This window comes from Ceratina calcarata, unplaced genomic scaffold, assembly GCF_001652005.2.
Source record: "Ceratina calcarata isolate Rehan_Ccalc_2016 unplaced genomic scaffold, ASM165200v1 scaffold61, whole genome shotgun sequence".
NCBI lineage: Eukaryota > Metazoa > Arthropoda > Insecta > Hymenoptera > Apidae > Ceratina > Ceratina calcarata.
In genome coordinates this window covers 141,733-158,387 of record NW_017177343.1, presented here as the reverse complement: position 1 = coordinate 158,387, position 16,655 = coordinate 141,733, and the positions used below count along the sequence as shown (strand labels likewise).

The window sequence follows — 16,655 nt, the reverse complement described above, 5'->3', positions numbered from 1 at the left end:
ATGTTCACTCGGTATATTATGTACTTGACACTTGTGCAGATCGTGTGAACTTCTCAATTCACATTTTCGAGAATTCACAGACCAATTTTTGACCTGTTAAAATAAATTTAATTCAATGGATTTGTGAAAAGTAGAACACAAACAATCAAAGATATCGACTACTTCTCGTTGCTCTTCCTTTCTCGTCTTTCTACTTTTGAGATATCTTTCAACGTCCGGAGACAAATGCCAGTCGCATCTAAATACACATCGATCTGGCCGGAATTCCCAATGGCTCTCCACGCGTTAGTCAACCCGTCACGGGATAAATAGTAGAAAAAGACAGGACGCGGTGATGATTCGGGCTAGGAGTAAAAATAGAAACACGCGAGGCCGGGGTGGATGAGTGGACGGGTGGGTGCGCGAGGGAGGCTGATCTATTCGGGATATTCTGCCGGAGGAGCACAAAGAATGCTCGGCGTTTGACGGGCTACGACACCGCGCGCCGCCAGCTGCGACACTCGCATGCCGTGCTCGCACTATGCCAACACGCACGCGGCTCATTTCGAATCTGAATTCGGATGGTTGGGTTACAATCTTGGCGAGAACCAATACAAATTATTGCATCCGCGCAAGCATCGCAAAAAGAAGACGACTCTCTGTATATATTTCAATTCAATTGATCAAAGAAATGAAACGAAAAGTATGAACGCGGTCATCGTTGCGAAAGTAGCTGAAGATGAATTGAAAAGGAGAAAACTCTGTAGAAACGAAGAGTGGATTTAAATTACAAATGTTTGCCAGTGGCTGAAAGAGAGATACACGAAATCGTGGCTGGGAAATTGCGAACAGCGAATTACGGGGGCTTAATTACACGACGCGGTGAGCCATCAGAGGCGAACGGGCAGAAAACGTGGAAACAGGCATTAACACGACAGAAACCAATCGATGCCCTGGTGAGTAGTTGATCTGAAAGTGCGTGACCACCCGGCCTAAAAGCAGCTCTGGAGCAGGCTCTTGTGCATGCGGAACGTGAACGTACAATGAGCCGCGATTCCGGTATATCGAATCGGTGAGTGGCGATCGATCGATGCTCAGAACGTCGTGCAAGTCGGATACCTAACCGTCAATTTGCGATGGGGTGTAAAGACGAACGTCGGAGCCCGAGACGAAACGCCTCGTCGTGATCGAACTTCCCCTCCTCTTTGAGCCCCTCTACCTGTCAGGGTCGAAAGTCGTGCACAACATAATCGGTGATGTCTGAGCGATCGAATTCAACTGGCTCCTACCTATCGCCGAATCGAACACGATATGTACACCTGTCAAGCATTCTCATTGTCACGCTGCTATTACATTATGATCATAGGTGTACACACTGTGTTTCATACGTCAATTGTCCTACGTTTTTTAGACATTCGCGAACGAAGTCTTACAATCTATTTCGTATCTCCATTGTACTTACCATTGAATCGAAGAACTTAATTCGCAATATTCTTACCAGGTATTATTTGGAAAAGCTTATCAGACATTTAAATTATCAACAATTGACGATAATTGAAACGATTTTCAAATCCGTTTAACTGCGTCTATAATAGGTAATTGATTTATGTATAATGCCTTATTGAAACGATTTTCAAATCTATTTAACTGAATCTATAATAAGCAATTGATTTATGTACAATGCCTTATTTAAAGGCCTCTCGATGTAATTCTTTCCCCATTGAAATCGACATCGCTGATGGACGGGAATATTTAATAGATACTTATTAGAAATCAACGATGATTGGAAGTATCGAACAATCAAGCGGGTGGAGGCTGTGAGCCTTGAAGAAATCGGAAGAGCGGAAAGGGAAGCGCTCGAGTTTTCCGTAATCTCATAACTTAAATTCCTAACAGCCGATTGTTGATAGAACAACGACAAAAGCAGCGTCGTTAGGAACGTTCAAAGGAGCCATTATCTTCCAACGACTTCCGCCGCTAATGTGACGATCGCGGGCGGACGATCTTTATCGGCGATCTTCTCGATCCTCTCCATCGCATCGCATCGGCCTTAAGCTTCTCGCTGCTTCGTTGATTTTATCCCCCACCACATTGCGCGTTGCCAGCGGCTCGTGACAAATACGCTACGACGAGCCACCGCAGTCTATCGATACCTGTGCGCCATTCCGATGAACGTGCATCGCGGTCTCGGATATGTATTTATGCTTCCCGTATCATTTCGTAATTATCGATAACATCGTCAAGGTTTTTTGCAGGAAACAATGGGTCATTACTATAGCTCCCTCGTACTTCGCCTCCGAACACTGTCTTCCTTTCTCCCCCTCGCGCTCGTCTTTTCCGATTTCCTCTACTCCCCGAGCAACCGTCGAACTTATTGCATGACTCGCAGATGTCTGTTTCGATTGTTCGAAATTTGTTTACGATGTTCTCCGCTGCCACGTAACGTTTCTTGTATCTCACTTTGATTGTTGAAGATTACTAGTTCCGAGGAAATTGATTCGTCTCAATTCCGAAATACGTATGCACGTAATACTGATTAATGTAAAGTCAACTAAACGTGTGTACGGAAGTCTAGCTTTTCGTATACTTTCAAATACAACATAAATGATTTATCTACCATATTTAATTTTTTAAATTTTACAATATGGTCCGAATTTTCAAGCCGTGTTATAATTATAAATTAAAATTGTTAATCCAACGAAGTTCCCTTAAATAAATAGAGAAAGGAAAGCGGAAATACGCGGGGAATACGACAATCGAAGAGAATTATAGGCTAGAGAGAATGCATGCGGGTCGCGAACAAGCATGTTATAGAATGTCCGTACTTGTACGTGTTACCATGCAATTTGAAATCGAACGAGAAGTTGGCGTCGCTGCTTCGCGGAACGATCGATCCGGCTTCGATGCATCGGGGCAAAAACTGACGTGGACTTGTTGCCGTTAGTCCACGCGTACCACTGCTGCTCCGTTCTAATAATAATGTATCGAATACATTTTATCAAGCCGGGATCCAAATCTGTAATTTACTTTAATCGCCTTCAGATGCCGATTAATGGATTTAGCGTATGCCGTTGCTGTACAGATCAGTCAAAATAGGCGAACTTACGCGTTTCGCGTTGTGCGGTGAACGAGAACGCATATGTCAGTTATTATGGCGCCACCGATGATTTTATCGTCGTATCCAAACGGTTTCTGCGATTTCTTCCTGCGCTTCTTGCGCTCGTTCCATCGACAACTTGTTAATATTCGACATTAACGGAATGAAAATGTGCGGCGATATTGCCGAATCAGATGATTTGTTGGAAATGATAAGACATTCGCGTCCGCACGGAATGTTTTGTAAATGTGTTTGATCAATTTACAGCCTTATTATGATATTGCAACATGATCATGTAATTTATAGCTCGGTGTTGGTTTAGGAAATAGATATCAGTGGATGTTTACATTGTTGAGTTTAGAAACGTGCGATTAATTGTCTATCAGGACTTCTTCGAAATAATTATAGTAAATGAAATGTAGACATAGCAGACTTTAGTGTAACGCGGTTAATAAATTGCGTGCTATATGAATTAGCATTATAGGAAATAATTTCCGAGAACTTTTCTCGTATAATGCGTACAACGTGAAGTAACAGGTTTAAAATAATCATAGCTATGTCAATTTTTATTCTCTATGATCTATCAAGTAGGGCAGTATTTTAAAAATAAATGGCATATACACGAAATTGATTTAAAAAAAAGAATATTATCAATGTATGCGAGAAATCTTTTATTTTGAAATTTAATAAAAATGTAATTATACATGTATTACGTTTTTAAGATTTTTTAAATTGAAACATATTTTTACAATCCTGATTATTAGTTATTGTCTGAAAACAATATAAAAAACGCTCAACTAAAGCAGATTTAATTCTTAAATCAGATAATTCCTGTGTTTTAATGTTTGGCGCGTTGTGCGAAGAATCGCGTTGTATGAAAACAGTAGTTGTAATATATTTGACGCGTTATACGGGAGTCTACTGTGTACATACCGATCATGAAAATTTGGAGCTAGAATTGTTCCAAAACGTAAATAAAATGAGACGCGGCACGTGACTTTCAATAGTCAGTGCTTTAGATCACCGCTTCCCGGTCGATTGACGTTTCAATTAAGCGCCGTGACGCTAAACTTCTGCCGCATCAACTTATCATTAAAAACACATACACTGCAGGGCGCCTGATCAATGAGATAAAGAAGTGTAATAAAAGAACTGTATAGTGTTAGATCATTGAAATGGAAGAAACTTGGCAATTTTCTTGTACACATCAGCCATTAAACACGAAGGGTAAAATATTATGCGTATACGTAATAAAGAAAAAACACATGAATAGAGCTGCATTTGTTTTTTTTTTATTTTGTTTGCATATAAGAATTGAATGTTATGTAAATTATGTATAATAACAGGTATGCTATTTTATTTGATTACAGAGGGCGACATTGGCGGAAAAGGAAGTTTCTACATTGAAGGAGCAACTTGCCGCAGCAAATGATGCGAATTCGAAGACTGAGGGACATAAATTGTCTCAGACTCCACAGGGAAGTGATCAGCAGCAGGTACACGATTCCAGCAATCCCAGGAGAACACCGAACAACAACCTGGAGCAGGAACTGCAAGCAAAAGACAAAGAGGTGAGTCTCATATTTTAGCGGTACTGAAGTGTCCTCCTACTCGAATTTGCAAAATCGATTACGACCCAAGAACAATGAATGGCAATACTGATTATGTCTCGGGCAGCATTCAAAGGCATCTAAACTGAAATCATAAAAGTCGTTGCTTACAGGTTCTAATAAAATAAATATTAAATATAATGTCGCAGATCATATTCTTAGGTTCGTACATATGAGTACAATAGTTTATATTCTAAAGTCAGTAAAACTTTTGAAAATGGGGCTCACCTCCGATTTCAATGATTTTAGAATATGTTAAAGAAGTGAACCGAGTAAAATTCACTTTGTTTTAGGTTGGGTAGATTATAGTTCGTAAGTTGTCAGTGTAGGAATATACAAGTCTATTGTACAATACAGATCTTATTTTTGGGACAGATGCGGAATGTTTACGTTTTTTGCTTGTACTTCTTGGGTTTGTTTTGTACTGCGAAGTGGCTTTTTTGGACACGTATTTACGTCTTATACTAGTATATCTGAAAACTTATATACGATCACATAGATTTCAACTAAAATGCGTTTGAATGAATTTTCAATCGCTAATGATAAATATAAGTTATTGGACTTTTTAATACATACATAAAAAAGTAATTCATGATGACCACATTGAGTGTTCTAAATGTAATAATTGTATAGAATTAAATAGAGATACCTTTTTACTTCGTTGCCGAAATTCATTTCACGCTCGTTGCGGGCATAAAAAAAGACAACGTATCACATTGGTTGTTTTGGGTGTTCAGGAGGTGAAGCTACCCAATCAAAATTATTCTCAAGAAATATAGGAATCTAAGAAGGTTTAGAATAAAAAATCATCGAAATCAGAGAGACCCCTTTTCAACAGTTTTACCCGGAAGTCTATTGGCACAAGACGGACTATTTTGTTTCTGTCTTTCTTAGAATACAATATCGAATGTGATAAATAATTTAAGAGCTATAGGATCAATATCTCGTTTTCCTATCTCTAACAACATACTAGACACGGCGAAGTGCATTGACACGATCTAAGCGTAATTCCGTAGTTACACGCAGAACTTTCGCTGCATGCGCGGTGAACTGAATGACTAACAGTAACCGATAGAACAAGTGGTGGCCCTTCCTTACCCCTTCGTTCGGTGACGCCTGTCTCTCTCCCTACTGTTCCCTCGATTATTCGCTCCCTCACTCTCCTCTCATTCTTTCTCCTTCTCCCAGTCGGTGCTCGCGTTCTCTCTAGGTCGTACGCACGAAGCACACGCGCGCACCAGCCGGTGAAATTCACCCCCGAGTGCACTTCACCTTCCCGATTCGCGATAAACGCCTCGAATCACGCTTTCGGTACGCAAAGTGTGACTAATGGCAGTCGACGAACCGACAGAATCGGTAATGAAAGAAGATCATAAATAGGAAATGCGGTGTACGAATGAATATTCATGCGGACGGGATTGGGGGCCGGGGGTTGGTGCCGCTCGGGCCGACAGGAGTCGTCGGGATTTCGCCGGAACCGATTTGACACCCGAACGTTCAACGTGATGAATCGAATTGAGTTTTGCTTGTTTTCGTTTTCATTGATCCCACCTGAGAATTCGTCACAAATTGATGCCAAGAGCCGAGACCTTTGATGTGTACTAATCTATTTGCATCGGAACACGCTACACATGTACACTGACGTTTACGCGTGAAACGTGAAACATTCTGTGCAAATTAGGTATTGAATATCATTACTTTAATATAACGAATTTCCACAATATTTATATCGTAGCGCGTCATACTCCAGCTACAGCTTATTAAGGATTGTAAATTAGAAATTCTTTAAAAGCGCGGTACGATATTTTATTAAAGCACACCTCAACGGTATTCCGTCGCGTTTAAATCGCGTCTCATAAAGTCTTTCGACGGACTCTTAAAATAACATTCCACTACCGTATACCGTCGAAATATGCTTCCCATTCTGAAATAACATTCCGCCGAACTACATAGTAGACTAGAATGTATACTTCATTAGCCTACCAACAGTGCGAACTTCCACCGATAAAGTATCCTTGACATTACATTACGTAATTCGCATAGAACGCCCAGGCGCGTTTCATCTTCGTGTCGAATATAACATCTTGAAAAATCGAACCGTCTTCAGATGAACCCTTTGAAAAGAGGATTCCGAGTTTGACGGCTGTTCCACTCCCGAAGGAAAGACGCAAAGTGGTCAAACCCTTGAGCGACGGTTTACGGAGTGTAGTCTTGTAAGAACCTCTTGGGGGTACGAGGGTGCATAATACGAGCGGGCGGGAATCAGGGAGAACGAGTCTTTTAAACAAAGGCGAAAACACTTAAAGCGCCGGTGGCGGCGTGGCTTGGTGTGGCGAGAACGTGCGCGCGCGAGCACCAGAAAGGAATGATAAAAACACCGCTAAGAGTTCAATAAGTATCCTGCTTAGGGCCAATAATGCCGCGCACCCCTTTCCGTCCTTCATTGGCCCCAGCCAGCACGTCGCGCCGCCACTTTGCACCGGCTGCTACGGTATCCCCGTTTCGAAGCAAATCGTTCGCTTCAGCCCGTTGTAATCTCGCAGCCGATAATCCACCCCCGCGTGTCCCCCGCCCTCTCCGTTCGTCGAAGGAGGGTAGCCGGAACACCTCCCACACCAACCGAAACCATCCAGGAACGACGACTTTTCACGGATAAGAATTTGTTCCGCGAACAATGTCTTTATTGAGAAGCCATCGCGCGACTTGAATGATTTTTATTATTCCTCGATTATGGGGTGGAAAACGGGAGAGCGGCTCGCATCCGGGCCGTTGCTGCTGTCCCGGGCGACGACAATGAGGAGTAAATAATGCGGCAGTGTAGACGGGGAAAGGAGTGGTTGTTCGATTATCTTCGGCACAGAGACGAATCGCTCGGGGGGGTTCAGCTCATCGTCGACTATGATACGAAAAAATCAATTGATGAAGATTCAGTGAAACGATGTCGTTTTCTATCTATACCCCATTTGTTCTGCTAACCTCAAGTCCTAATTTTCATCCTCAGTATTTTAACAATTATAATATTTATACACGTAACGTAAACAGGTTATTACCATCCTAATTGTTCAAAGCATACATCTTCATGCGACTTTAAAATCGTTTTATATTACGATCTATTGTTCATTATTATTTTATATCTTAACGAATTAACGTCCTCTTCATCATTTTTTCATTTGGTAAACAATAATAGAAATCTATTCTCTGTCTACGATTGACGGGAGATTGTCACACTTATCATGAAAATATATACATTTTGGAGGTCGGATTCATGGAAAACAGTTAAATGCTCTGCCGCGGTAGCTGACGTGTTTGAGTTATAAATAACGCGAAGTCATTATTTTATATCGGGAACATTCGAGTCCGGGAACATTTACCGATTGTTTGAAGTGTCGACTTTCTTTGATCTTTCTTCAAGTATTCAGTTATTCAAATAAAAAAAGACTAATAAATAAGATAAGCAGTAAAATTCATCAGTCGAATCTTATTTATGATCAATGAAAACACAAGAGAACACGAGCGATGCTGCTTTAAAAATCACTTACGAATAACTATTTATTTGAAAATAAAATCGAGAATATTTCCTGCATTTGTTTATTTAATTCTTTAATAAAAATTCAAACTGACACGTGCGTATCCGTTTCTGCGGTTAAATCATTTTATCAGAGGATAAGCAATGCTTTAACGATGTTCCATGAACAATCGCATGCCTTTTATCAATAGACAGTAGAGCAATAAATAAATTCGTCGTGACATCAGATTCTGACGATGGTCGATGTAAACGCTTTCACATTTTGAAAAAATGATGCTTGATACCGTAGGAAATTGATAACGACGTCGCATAACCGAGATAAAAGGGCCAAGATTGCTAAATCACAGATCACATGCTAGATAAGGACCCAGTTTAACGTGCAGTTACGAATCAGTATCAATTCAATGCTTACGCACCACTTCGTCAGAATCAAATAGTAGTTAGAAAAATAAATATTTTACTTAAGCCTCTTGCAAAACGCTGTATCACACGGCTGATATCAGAATCAAATGACTTAATCAAGAAAGAATTTTATAATTTCTACGGTTACTTAACACAAGTGTAACACAGATTTCACAGAATATTTCGTATAATATAAAGTATGGAAAAATACTTAAACAATAGTTGGAGAAGTAAATTTGGTTGGTTTGCGTTACGGATGATTGGCAGGGCCATTCTCTAAACGTTCTCGGGTCTTTGATCTGCTCCGAGCAAAAAATCGCGAGATCATGGACAAGAGTTATCCAGGCGGTGAAAAGAGTTCGCAATTAGGCCTCTAACGACTTTGTTTCTTCATCTCGTGGCGCGTTACACACGAGGCGAAGAGCCTGGCACCGAGGCGAGATGAAAGAGAGACAACGCGCCGCCGATGCCAACACAAATACGCCCGGCGAGTGTTTCAAAACACGTTGGCTAATGCACCCAGAGCGATAGATCAAGAAAATAACCGACAACGCTATTCGCACTTCTTCCTAGCTGGTCAAGATCTTTTGCGGCTATACTAGTTTTCCTGTTTCGTCGGCTTGTTTGATTTGAGGGCTACTATTTTTCTGAACATCTTCTATTACCTTTTTTGAATTTTAAAATAACTTAAGGTATCACATTCTTATAAAAACATGTTCGTTGGTTATTCTGTAATTATTTGTTACGCGATTAATTAGCCTTTATTATAAATTTTTGCCTCAACGACATAGTCATTGATTTTATTTGAAAACATGCTGTTACAGTTTTATGATGTTTTCGACTACTTCAATTATTCATCACGGGCTATAATTTCTTAATATTAGTCACGTTAACAGTTCTATTAAACAAGCCTGCGCGATATCAAATCAGGCGCGGGATTTAAAAATCATCGAATTGGCAAACATTCGACAGCCATCGTCCCGGCAGGTTTTATCGATAATTACGATCAGCGACGCGGTCACGTGGATCACGGAACCATCACGGAGACATCGACGACGGCCATACTGTTCTATTAACGCCACCGGTAGGCCGAGCGTCGCGTATGTGTTCGTTCCTTCCAACGATATTACCGTATTTGCCCTGATACAAAGATCCGCTGATAATTGCCGCGATAAGGAGCAATCGAGTGCGCAATACGCGCCGCGACAAACAATCGCCACGGCGACGGGACGACAAATTTTTATTGCAGCCCGGCACCGTCCGCGGAACCGATCGGTGTCTGTATTTCGAAACGGATTAGAGGCCGACTGACAGATCGGTGGGTGGATGGAGAAACCGAGGCTTTCACGGTTGCGTAATGGTCCTCGGGAAAATCTCGCCGCGCCTTTGCGTCGTTCACGATCGACTGTTTCTGTGAATCACGACGGATTTCCATAGAACTTTCATCTGCATATGAAAAGATAACATTCAATACAGCATGAATCCTTTTGAAAATTCCTATTATAAATTGTAAATTTCGTATATTCTGGAATGCTCCAAAAATCGCAAGGAATCTCTGGTATGAAGACATAGTTCGAATAATAATATGTAATAGAATTAATTGTACAAAATATGTATAGTCATCTTGGAACATATGGCCACCAATCAGAACCGAGCATGACCATATGACGTTGTTAAAACGCATAGAATGGGAAAAGTGAACAGCGTCGGCAGTGCGAGTGCAACAACAATTGAGACAGAACAAGAAAGAACAGATCTCAATTTTATTGTTATTCGAATATTTTCTGAGTAATAAGTATGAAGTGATTCCTTGATATAGAGAGAAGAGGAATAAATATAGGCAAGACTCGAAGCAAATCCAAAAATTGGTGGGGATATTTTTGAAGCTTGTATTGTCATAATGTCTTTTCACGATCTCCATCCGACTTTTGGTCAGTATGTAGAAGAACTTGTTTGTACAAAAACAATTCGTCTGCGGTGTCTCTGCAATGTGCAATGGGTTGCCATGAAATCGGAAAATTCCTCGTTAGCGGTTTCAGAAGTGTGCGGGGAGAGAATGCAGGTGAACTCTCAGAAAAACACCGGAATATTTGCACTCGAGCGAAAATGACGCGACTCTGAGGCGAGGCTTGACGGGAACTAGCCAATATCGTTAGATATTCATTTCTAAGTTTCAAGTAGAACAAAGTATAGGAACTGAACCCCGCTCGGAGTAACTGCCCAATCCTCGCGCATCATTCTGTTGCCCATTCCCATCGCCGCGCCGGGCAACTCGCTCGCGCTCTTATCTATGTAACCCCGCGAAATTACGTTCGGAACGAGGGCGATGCATGCGCATTTCGAAGCGCGCCGGATTTGTGGAATAATTGTTCCTCACTCGAATGGACGGGTTACCTCTCCCCTCTTCACATTAAGAAACATTTCTTCCGTTCTATCATCCGGATGCTGGCAATTTGCTCGCACGGAACGGGGCGCAGTCATCTAACTCTAATTAGGAATTCCCTGAATTTTATCCTCGTTTCTTTGAAGTGCGTTTTAAGCATCGACGCGTGAAAATCATACACGAGCCAGCGCCATCTGTAGATATTATCCAGCAACATCCTTAGAGTCTGTTTTAAATGATGCTGGAACGACTGATAACGTTGTCGTAATGACGGCTCTTCGCGAAAGAGTGCTCGTTATTTATCGCTCTCGCCTGACGTCGGGTCGAGATGATTGTCCATCAGATCATCGTTTCAAATTTATGATTTTCATTTAGTCATTTAATAATCAAAATACTGCAATGCACTTAGAGTGAAATATAAAACTGTCAAACACTCTGATAAATTATTTTCTTCGTTATGTCTGTGAAGCTAAAGTTTTAAATATAAATTATGTTTACATCGACGGTCTTTCGCGTTTGAAAATAATCAAAGCCATTAGTGATATATACGATAGTGAAAGGGAAGAAAATAAACAGGAGGGTTGAAGCCACAATACTTGTACTCGAGATCGATCATGCGCTTCTTCGAGTATCGCACGATTCGCCGTGAAACCATTAAACTCGCATTAAAAATGGGTCTGAAAGCAGCTAATTTCCCGGGCGGTCGAGACAATTACAAATAAGGAGTGAGCACGCGCGCGAAACCGCAGGGGACTGCATGTGCGTGCTCGATAAAGGAAAAAAGAGGGAGAGGAAAGACGAGCCGGATGCTCCATCATCGTCGGCTGAAACATTAATTAGAAAATCTGAATAATTAGAAACTAACTTTTACGCGATGTGTAAAACTCGCTTCTCCCTCTACTACCGTCGCACACAAGGGCCCGAATGCACGCGCGCGCGCTTGGACATCGCGTTCATATACGTACACGCTCTTTATCTAGTAAGTAAGCACGTGTGCGACGTTCCAGCCAGGGGAAGACCGCTTTCCTCCTGCCTGCTGGCTCAACAGTAGCGGTTAAACCACCCCTCCCACCGCTGCCACTCCGCTGCACCTTCACCCTTGCTCCGGCTACTTTTAAAAAATGTTTCCCAGTCCTAACAGGATCGATCGAACCCGAGCCCCGGCCCTCCTTCTTTCATCCCCGAGATGCGTATCTGGTCACGGCGGCCACTGATTATATCGTAATTACAGTTTTAAGTATGTTTCATCGATCACGCGAGCCTCTGGATGGACGCCGGAAAGCCAGAACGGGGAATAAAAGAGAGACAGTTATAGTCTTCGTCCTTCGATTTGATACTAACGCGATCGCGCCACGTTGCTATTACTTGGTATCGCTGCTTACTCACCGGTCAAGGGGTGTGCGTTACATGCACTTACTTTCTTACTTGACTCGCAGCTCAAGGGTGGCAACTCATCGGTTGGCGATCTTTTCTTATCGGATCACCGAAGATTTATAGAAGGGTTCAGGGAGGAGGTGCGGTGCAACGGTAGACTGTCATGACTTAACCTCGTGTACGAAGCCATGATCTAGGACGAGATATGTATAAGCGAGCATGCACGCGTGCGCACGTGAACACGGAACGGTGTGAACGCGCGGCTCGGCGGTCACAGTGCACTGCTGCGGTGGCGACAGAAATTGGTAGCACTAACTGGAATTATCGCTTATAACCATGACGAACACGAGCTTGAGAATTACACGCTCGATTCGTTGGAGTGATGTACGTGGAAATACAGAGACTTTTCTACTTGATTTACGTTAACGTTTGTTCCGCGGCCTGGTCACACCGGGTTCAAGTATTATTGCACGTTGCGAAGCGTGACCGAAACGTGGATATTTTAGCTTTTAACGGGCCTGATTGATAAAAACAATGGAGTTGAAATAAAATTTTGTGGCTTTATCGGGCGTTTGGGGATTTCAAATTTACGCTATTAGACAAGTCTTCCTAGAATTGAATCCGTTCGACAATTTTTTAAAACTGCTTTAATTTCTTGTGCCATAGAAATATTGCAAAGCGATTCTTGAAAATCGACACCGAGGTTCAATTCTCCGCCAAGCCTCTTAAATTTCAGATCAGTTTTAAACTGGCACTGAACGTAGCACAAGAGGTAATCACGTTCCGGGGCTCGCTAGCATCTCTGGGCAACTCTTCCGTATAAAAAAAAAGAGGGGAATAAAGAAAACGTCTCTCGTACGGACGAAACCACGTTTCCATCTCCCGAACGCATATACGACGAACTTGGCTGCAAGTAGAGGCAGGAGAGTTACGAAGGGAGAGTGTGGCGGCGGCGGGGCGGGAGTGGAAAAACCATGGCGTCTCTCGAAATTAATTTTTTTTGCTGGCCGAGATAAAAACCTAACGAAGCCGCGGCGCGCTTTATTACGCGAAAGCGAACGACGGAAGAGGTGGAGCGAGGGAAAGATAGGGAGGAAGAGGGACGCGTGTATTCAGAGACGAGAAAAGAGATAGAGACGCAGAGACGGAAAAGGGGGATTGATATAGGTGTTCCCGGTGGCGATGGCGGAGTAAAGGGTGGGTAGGGGTGGCTGAGACACAAATACGCTGAAAATTAGATTCATAACTTTTCTGCTGCGCTTTCGCGGCGGAACGACTAAAGGCTGGCCGGGCTAGTTAAAAATTCCGTGTGCCCGCGAATATCAATCCCTACCCACCCCGGGCCGAGCTTTCCCAGCCTCATACACGGCAGGAGATCACCTACGACCCCACTTTTTCACCCCTTCCTTCCTTCCTTCCTTCGTATATCCTACATGGTTATAGCCCCCGACTCGCTGTGTGCCTTTTCCTCCGCGCCGCGTACACGCCTCCATCGTCCAGACGGCCGACCAGGAATTATCTCCGTTTTTCCGCAAACGCGATTAACCAGAAATGTCGTTTAGCAAACCCTCCGTGCTCTCGCGAGCAGAGGGTGCCTACTGCTCTCCTTCGGTTTTCGACTCGACTCGACCCGACCCGACTCGGCTCGGCTCGACTCCGTCGATTGATAATTCACGATTAATCCGCCAAAAGAGCCGGTTTCTCCTCACCGCGGCTACCCGTAGCCACATCTCCCTCGATTCGATCGACTTCACGGTGAATTCCATGGGCGGTTTGTAATTTCTCTGTGAAGCAAATTTGAGAACCTCGACAATGATACAGAGAATTCTTTTTCTCGTTCGCGAACTTCGGCTCTTGAATTGAAACTGAAGTTTCGCAGGGATCGTCGATAGCACAACCGTTGGGAATCCGGAATATCGGTATTGGTTTCCATAGAATTCTGACGTGTTTGAGGGATGCTGGCATTGATAGCGATTAAATTATTTAGACAGAACGTAAACCGTATCTTTAATGCCATAATCCGGTGTATGAAAAATTCATCAAATACCATCAATCACGTAACAGCCGCAGCATCCTTCACATAAAACTCGATAAACGATTAATCACTTTCTAATAGGCCAACCCCACAGTAAACAGACCCAATGCCCCGTTCTTCCACCGCTGACCAATAAACGTATACGACAAATATTTGCGGATACCGTCGAGCACACATTGCAACGGATATCGCCAAAGATAGCCGCGCGAAATAAATTTAAGAGGAAGCTCGTCGTTTCCGTGGCGCGAGCTTCATCGGCACGTGACAATCCGAAATTTTCGGCAGACGCGTTCAATTGGATTGGCAAAATGTCAAAGGCTTGTTAGCCGGTGGCGGTCGGCTCGTTCCCGCGAGCGACTATACGTTCGCGGAATATACATAGATTTTGAAAGTGTAATAATAATAAAGGGTCCCGGCATTCCTTGGCGGTGCGCACGTACATCGACCGAGCGATACAGAGCGCGTTGAATTATCGTCAGATAAGCATTCCCCCGCGACGTTTATATTCGCGGCCGAACAAAAACTGCGCGCGTGTGTATGGCCGCTGCGTCCAAACCAGTGCGTTGCTGTGCACGGTTTATTATTACGCAATGGAACGTAATATATAATCCTGGAAGGTTCTTAGTTTGTGTTCCGCATTGTCGCCTGGGCTTTATGCGATCTCGCGGTGGCTACGCATTGTTCAGGGACCGCTTCCGTTTCCCTAGACTGCTTTTTAACCACTTCCATTCCTGCACGACAGAGTTTTCTATACGTGGCTTCAACCTTGTTTCGATTCCGATGTGTTTATACATACGTATGTAAAATTGAAAAATTAATCGCTGTTGAATTGTTCGTTGGGCAATGTAAACATGATTGCCTGATGATTTTCTTTAGCAAATTGTCATAAAATGTTAATGATAATTTCGGGCATTCTTGTTTATAAAACTGTTACCGTTTTTTGCTGGATCATCAAAATGTATCCTATTTTACTTTACGTATTTTTAGATCTAAATGCCTTAAATATGAAACAGTTTCAATTGGTAATCAGTTCAAATGCGATATTCAAATGTTGACATATTCGAGTCGTTAAGCTTGTTAAGGCAATTAGCTCTTTCCTTCTTCCAAGGTTTCCATTAACTTGAAGTTTTAAATAGCAACAGATCCAATTTATATTCTCTCCTGATTAAATTCATAAATTATTCGGTGCGTGTAATTAATGTATAAATATCGTTGCAGTTATATTTCTTAAAGAAGAATTTTATTGGCATAAAAATCTACATACAGCAATTATCAAAGCTTCAAAGCGTATTCGTAATTTATCGAATGAAAAGAAAATAATTTATATCGTGTAAATAATAAATTTTTAGATTATTGCGAAACATATTAACGTTGATCAAGCCAAACTACATTTCTAAAAAAAAAGGAACAAGAAAGTAAAAAAGAGCGCGCGCCTTTTTCGGACTGTGCGAAATTACGTCGCCTTTCAGCTGACCAAAAAGAAAAATCCCCTGAAAAGCGAGAACGCAACTTATCAGTCCTCTCAGTATCCTCCGCGACGGAGCCCTTTCCACCTTCCCTTTTAGCCGGGCAAGTATATGATATTTAAAATTAATCCTTCCTTTGTGCGGGCTTCTCGCTCGCTCGACTGTCTATCCGTCTGTCTTTTTATCGCACCGATATGGAGTCGTATGAATTTTACTCCATTATTCGTGCCGTCTGTGAGCCGGGCACGGTTCGTGAGCCGTGAGTCGTGAGAGAGCGCGGAGAGAAACCATGAAAAAGAGAGGAAAAAGTGGAGAGAGGAGCGAGCGGGGGTGTGCGGCAGGGGGATGGTTCGTCTTTTTGTCTTTGCCACCGAGACCGCGGAGGCTTTCATTTCGAATCCTCAATCACCGCTGGTGATCAATCACAATTGAATTCGAGCGGCGAGGACGCAGCAGCCTGAAAAAAAAAGAGGAAACGACTCGGTGGAGAAGACCGAGTCGAAGACGCGGACTGCAATTGGACGGTTCACGTCTGGGGTTGCATGTGACGGCACATGCAATAACTCCGAATGTCTCGCGATGGCTAAGCAATTTATGCTATTTATAAAAGAGTAATAAGTGTAGGTGTACTTGATGACCTGATACAACATTTGTTTCTTCTTGTACAGAAGTGGGGAACATTTTTACCACTAGAGACCACATTTAAATTAGGCAGTAATAAAGGAGGCCGCTATAATTTTTTATATTTCACTGTTGGTATTTTATTTGTTTAAGCATATACAT

At 42.5% G+C, this 16,655-nt stretch overlaps 1 protein-coding gene across 6 annotated transcripts in view; it reads left to right on the top strand.

Annotated features, from left to right (window-relative positions):
- The window catches only part of cut (homeobox protein, cut), a 137,267-nt gene that overhangs the window by 65,625 nt on the left and 54,987 nt on the right, over nt 1–16,655 (top strand). For all 6 annotated transcript variants that reach the window (XM_026817756.1, XM_018033054.2, XM_018033056.2 and 3 more), the window contains exon 3: nt 4,447–4,647. In XM_026817756.1, the coding sequence (XP_026673557.1) occupies nt 4,447–4,647 (201 nt within the window). The remainder of the gene's footprint in view (nt 1–4,446; nt 4,648–16,655) is intronic.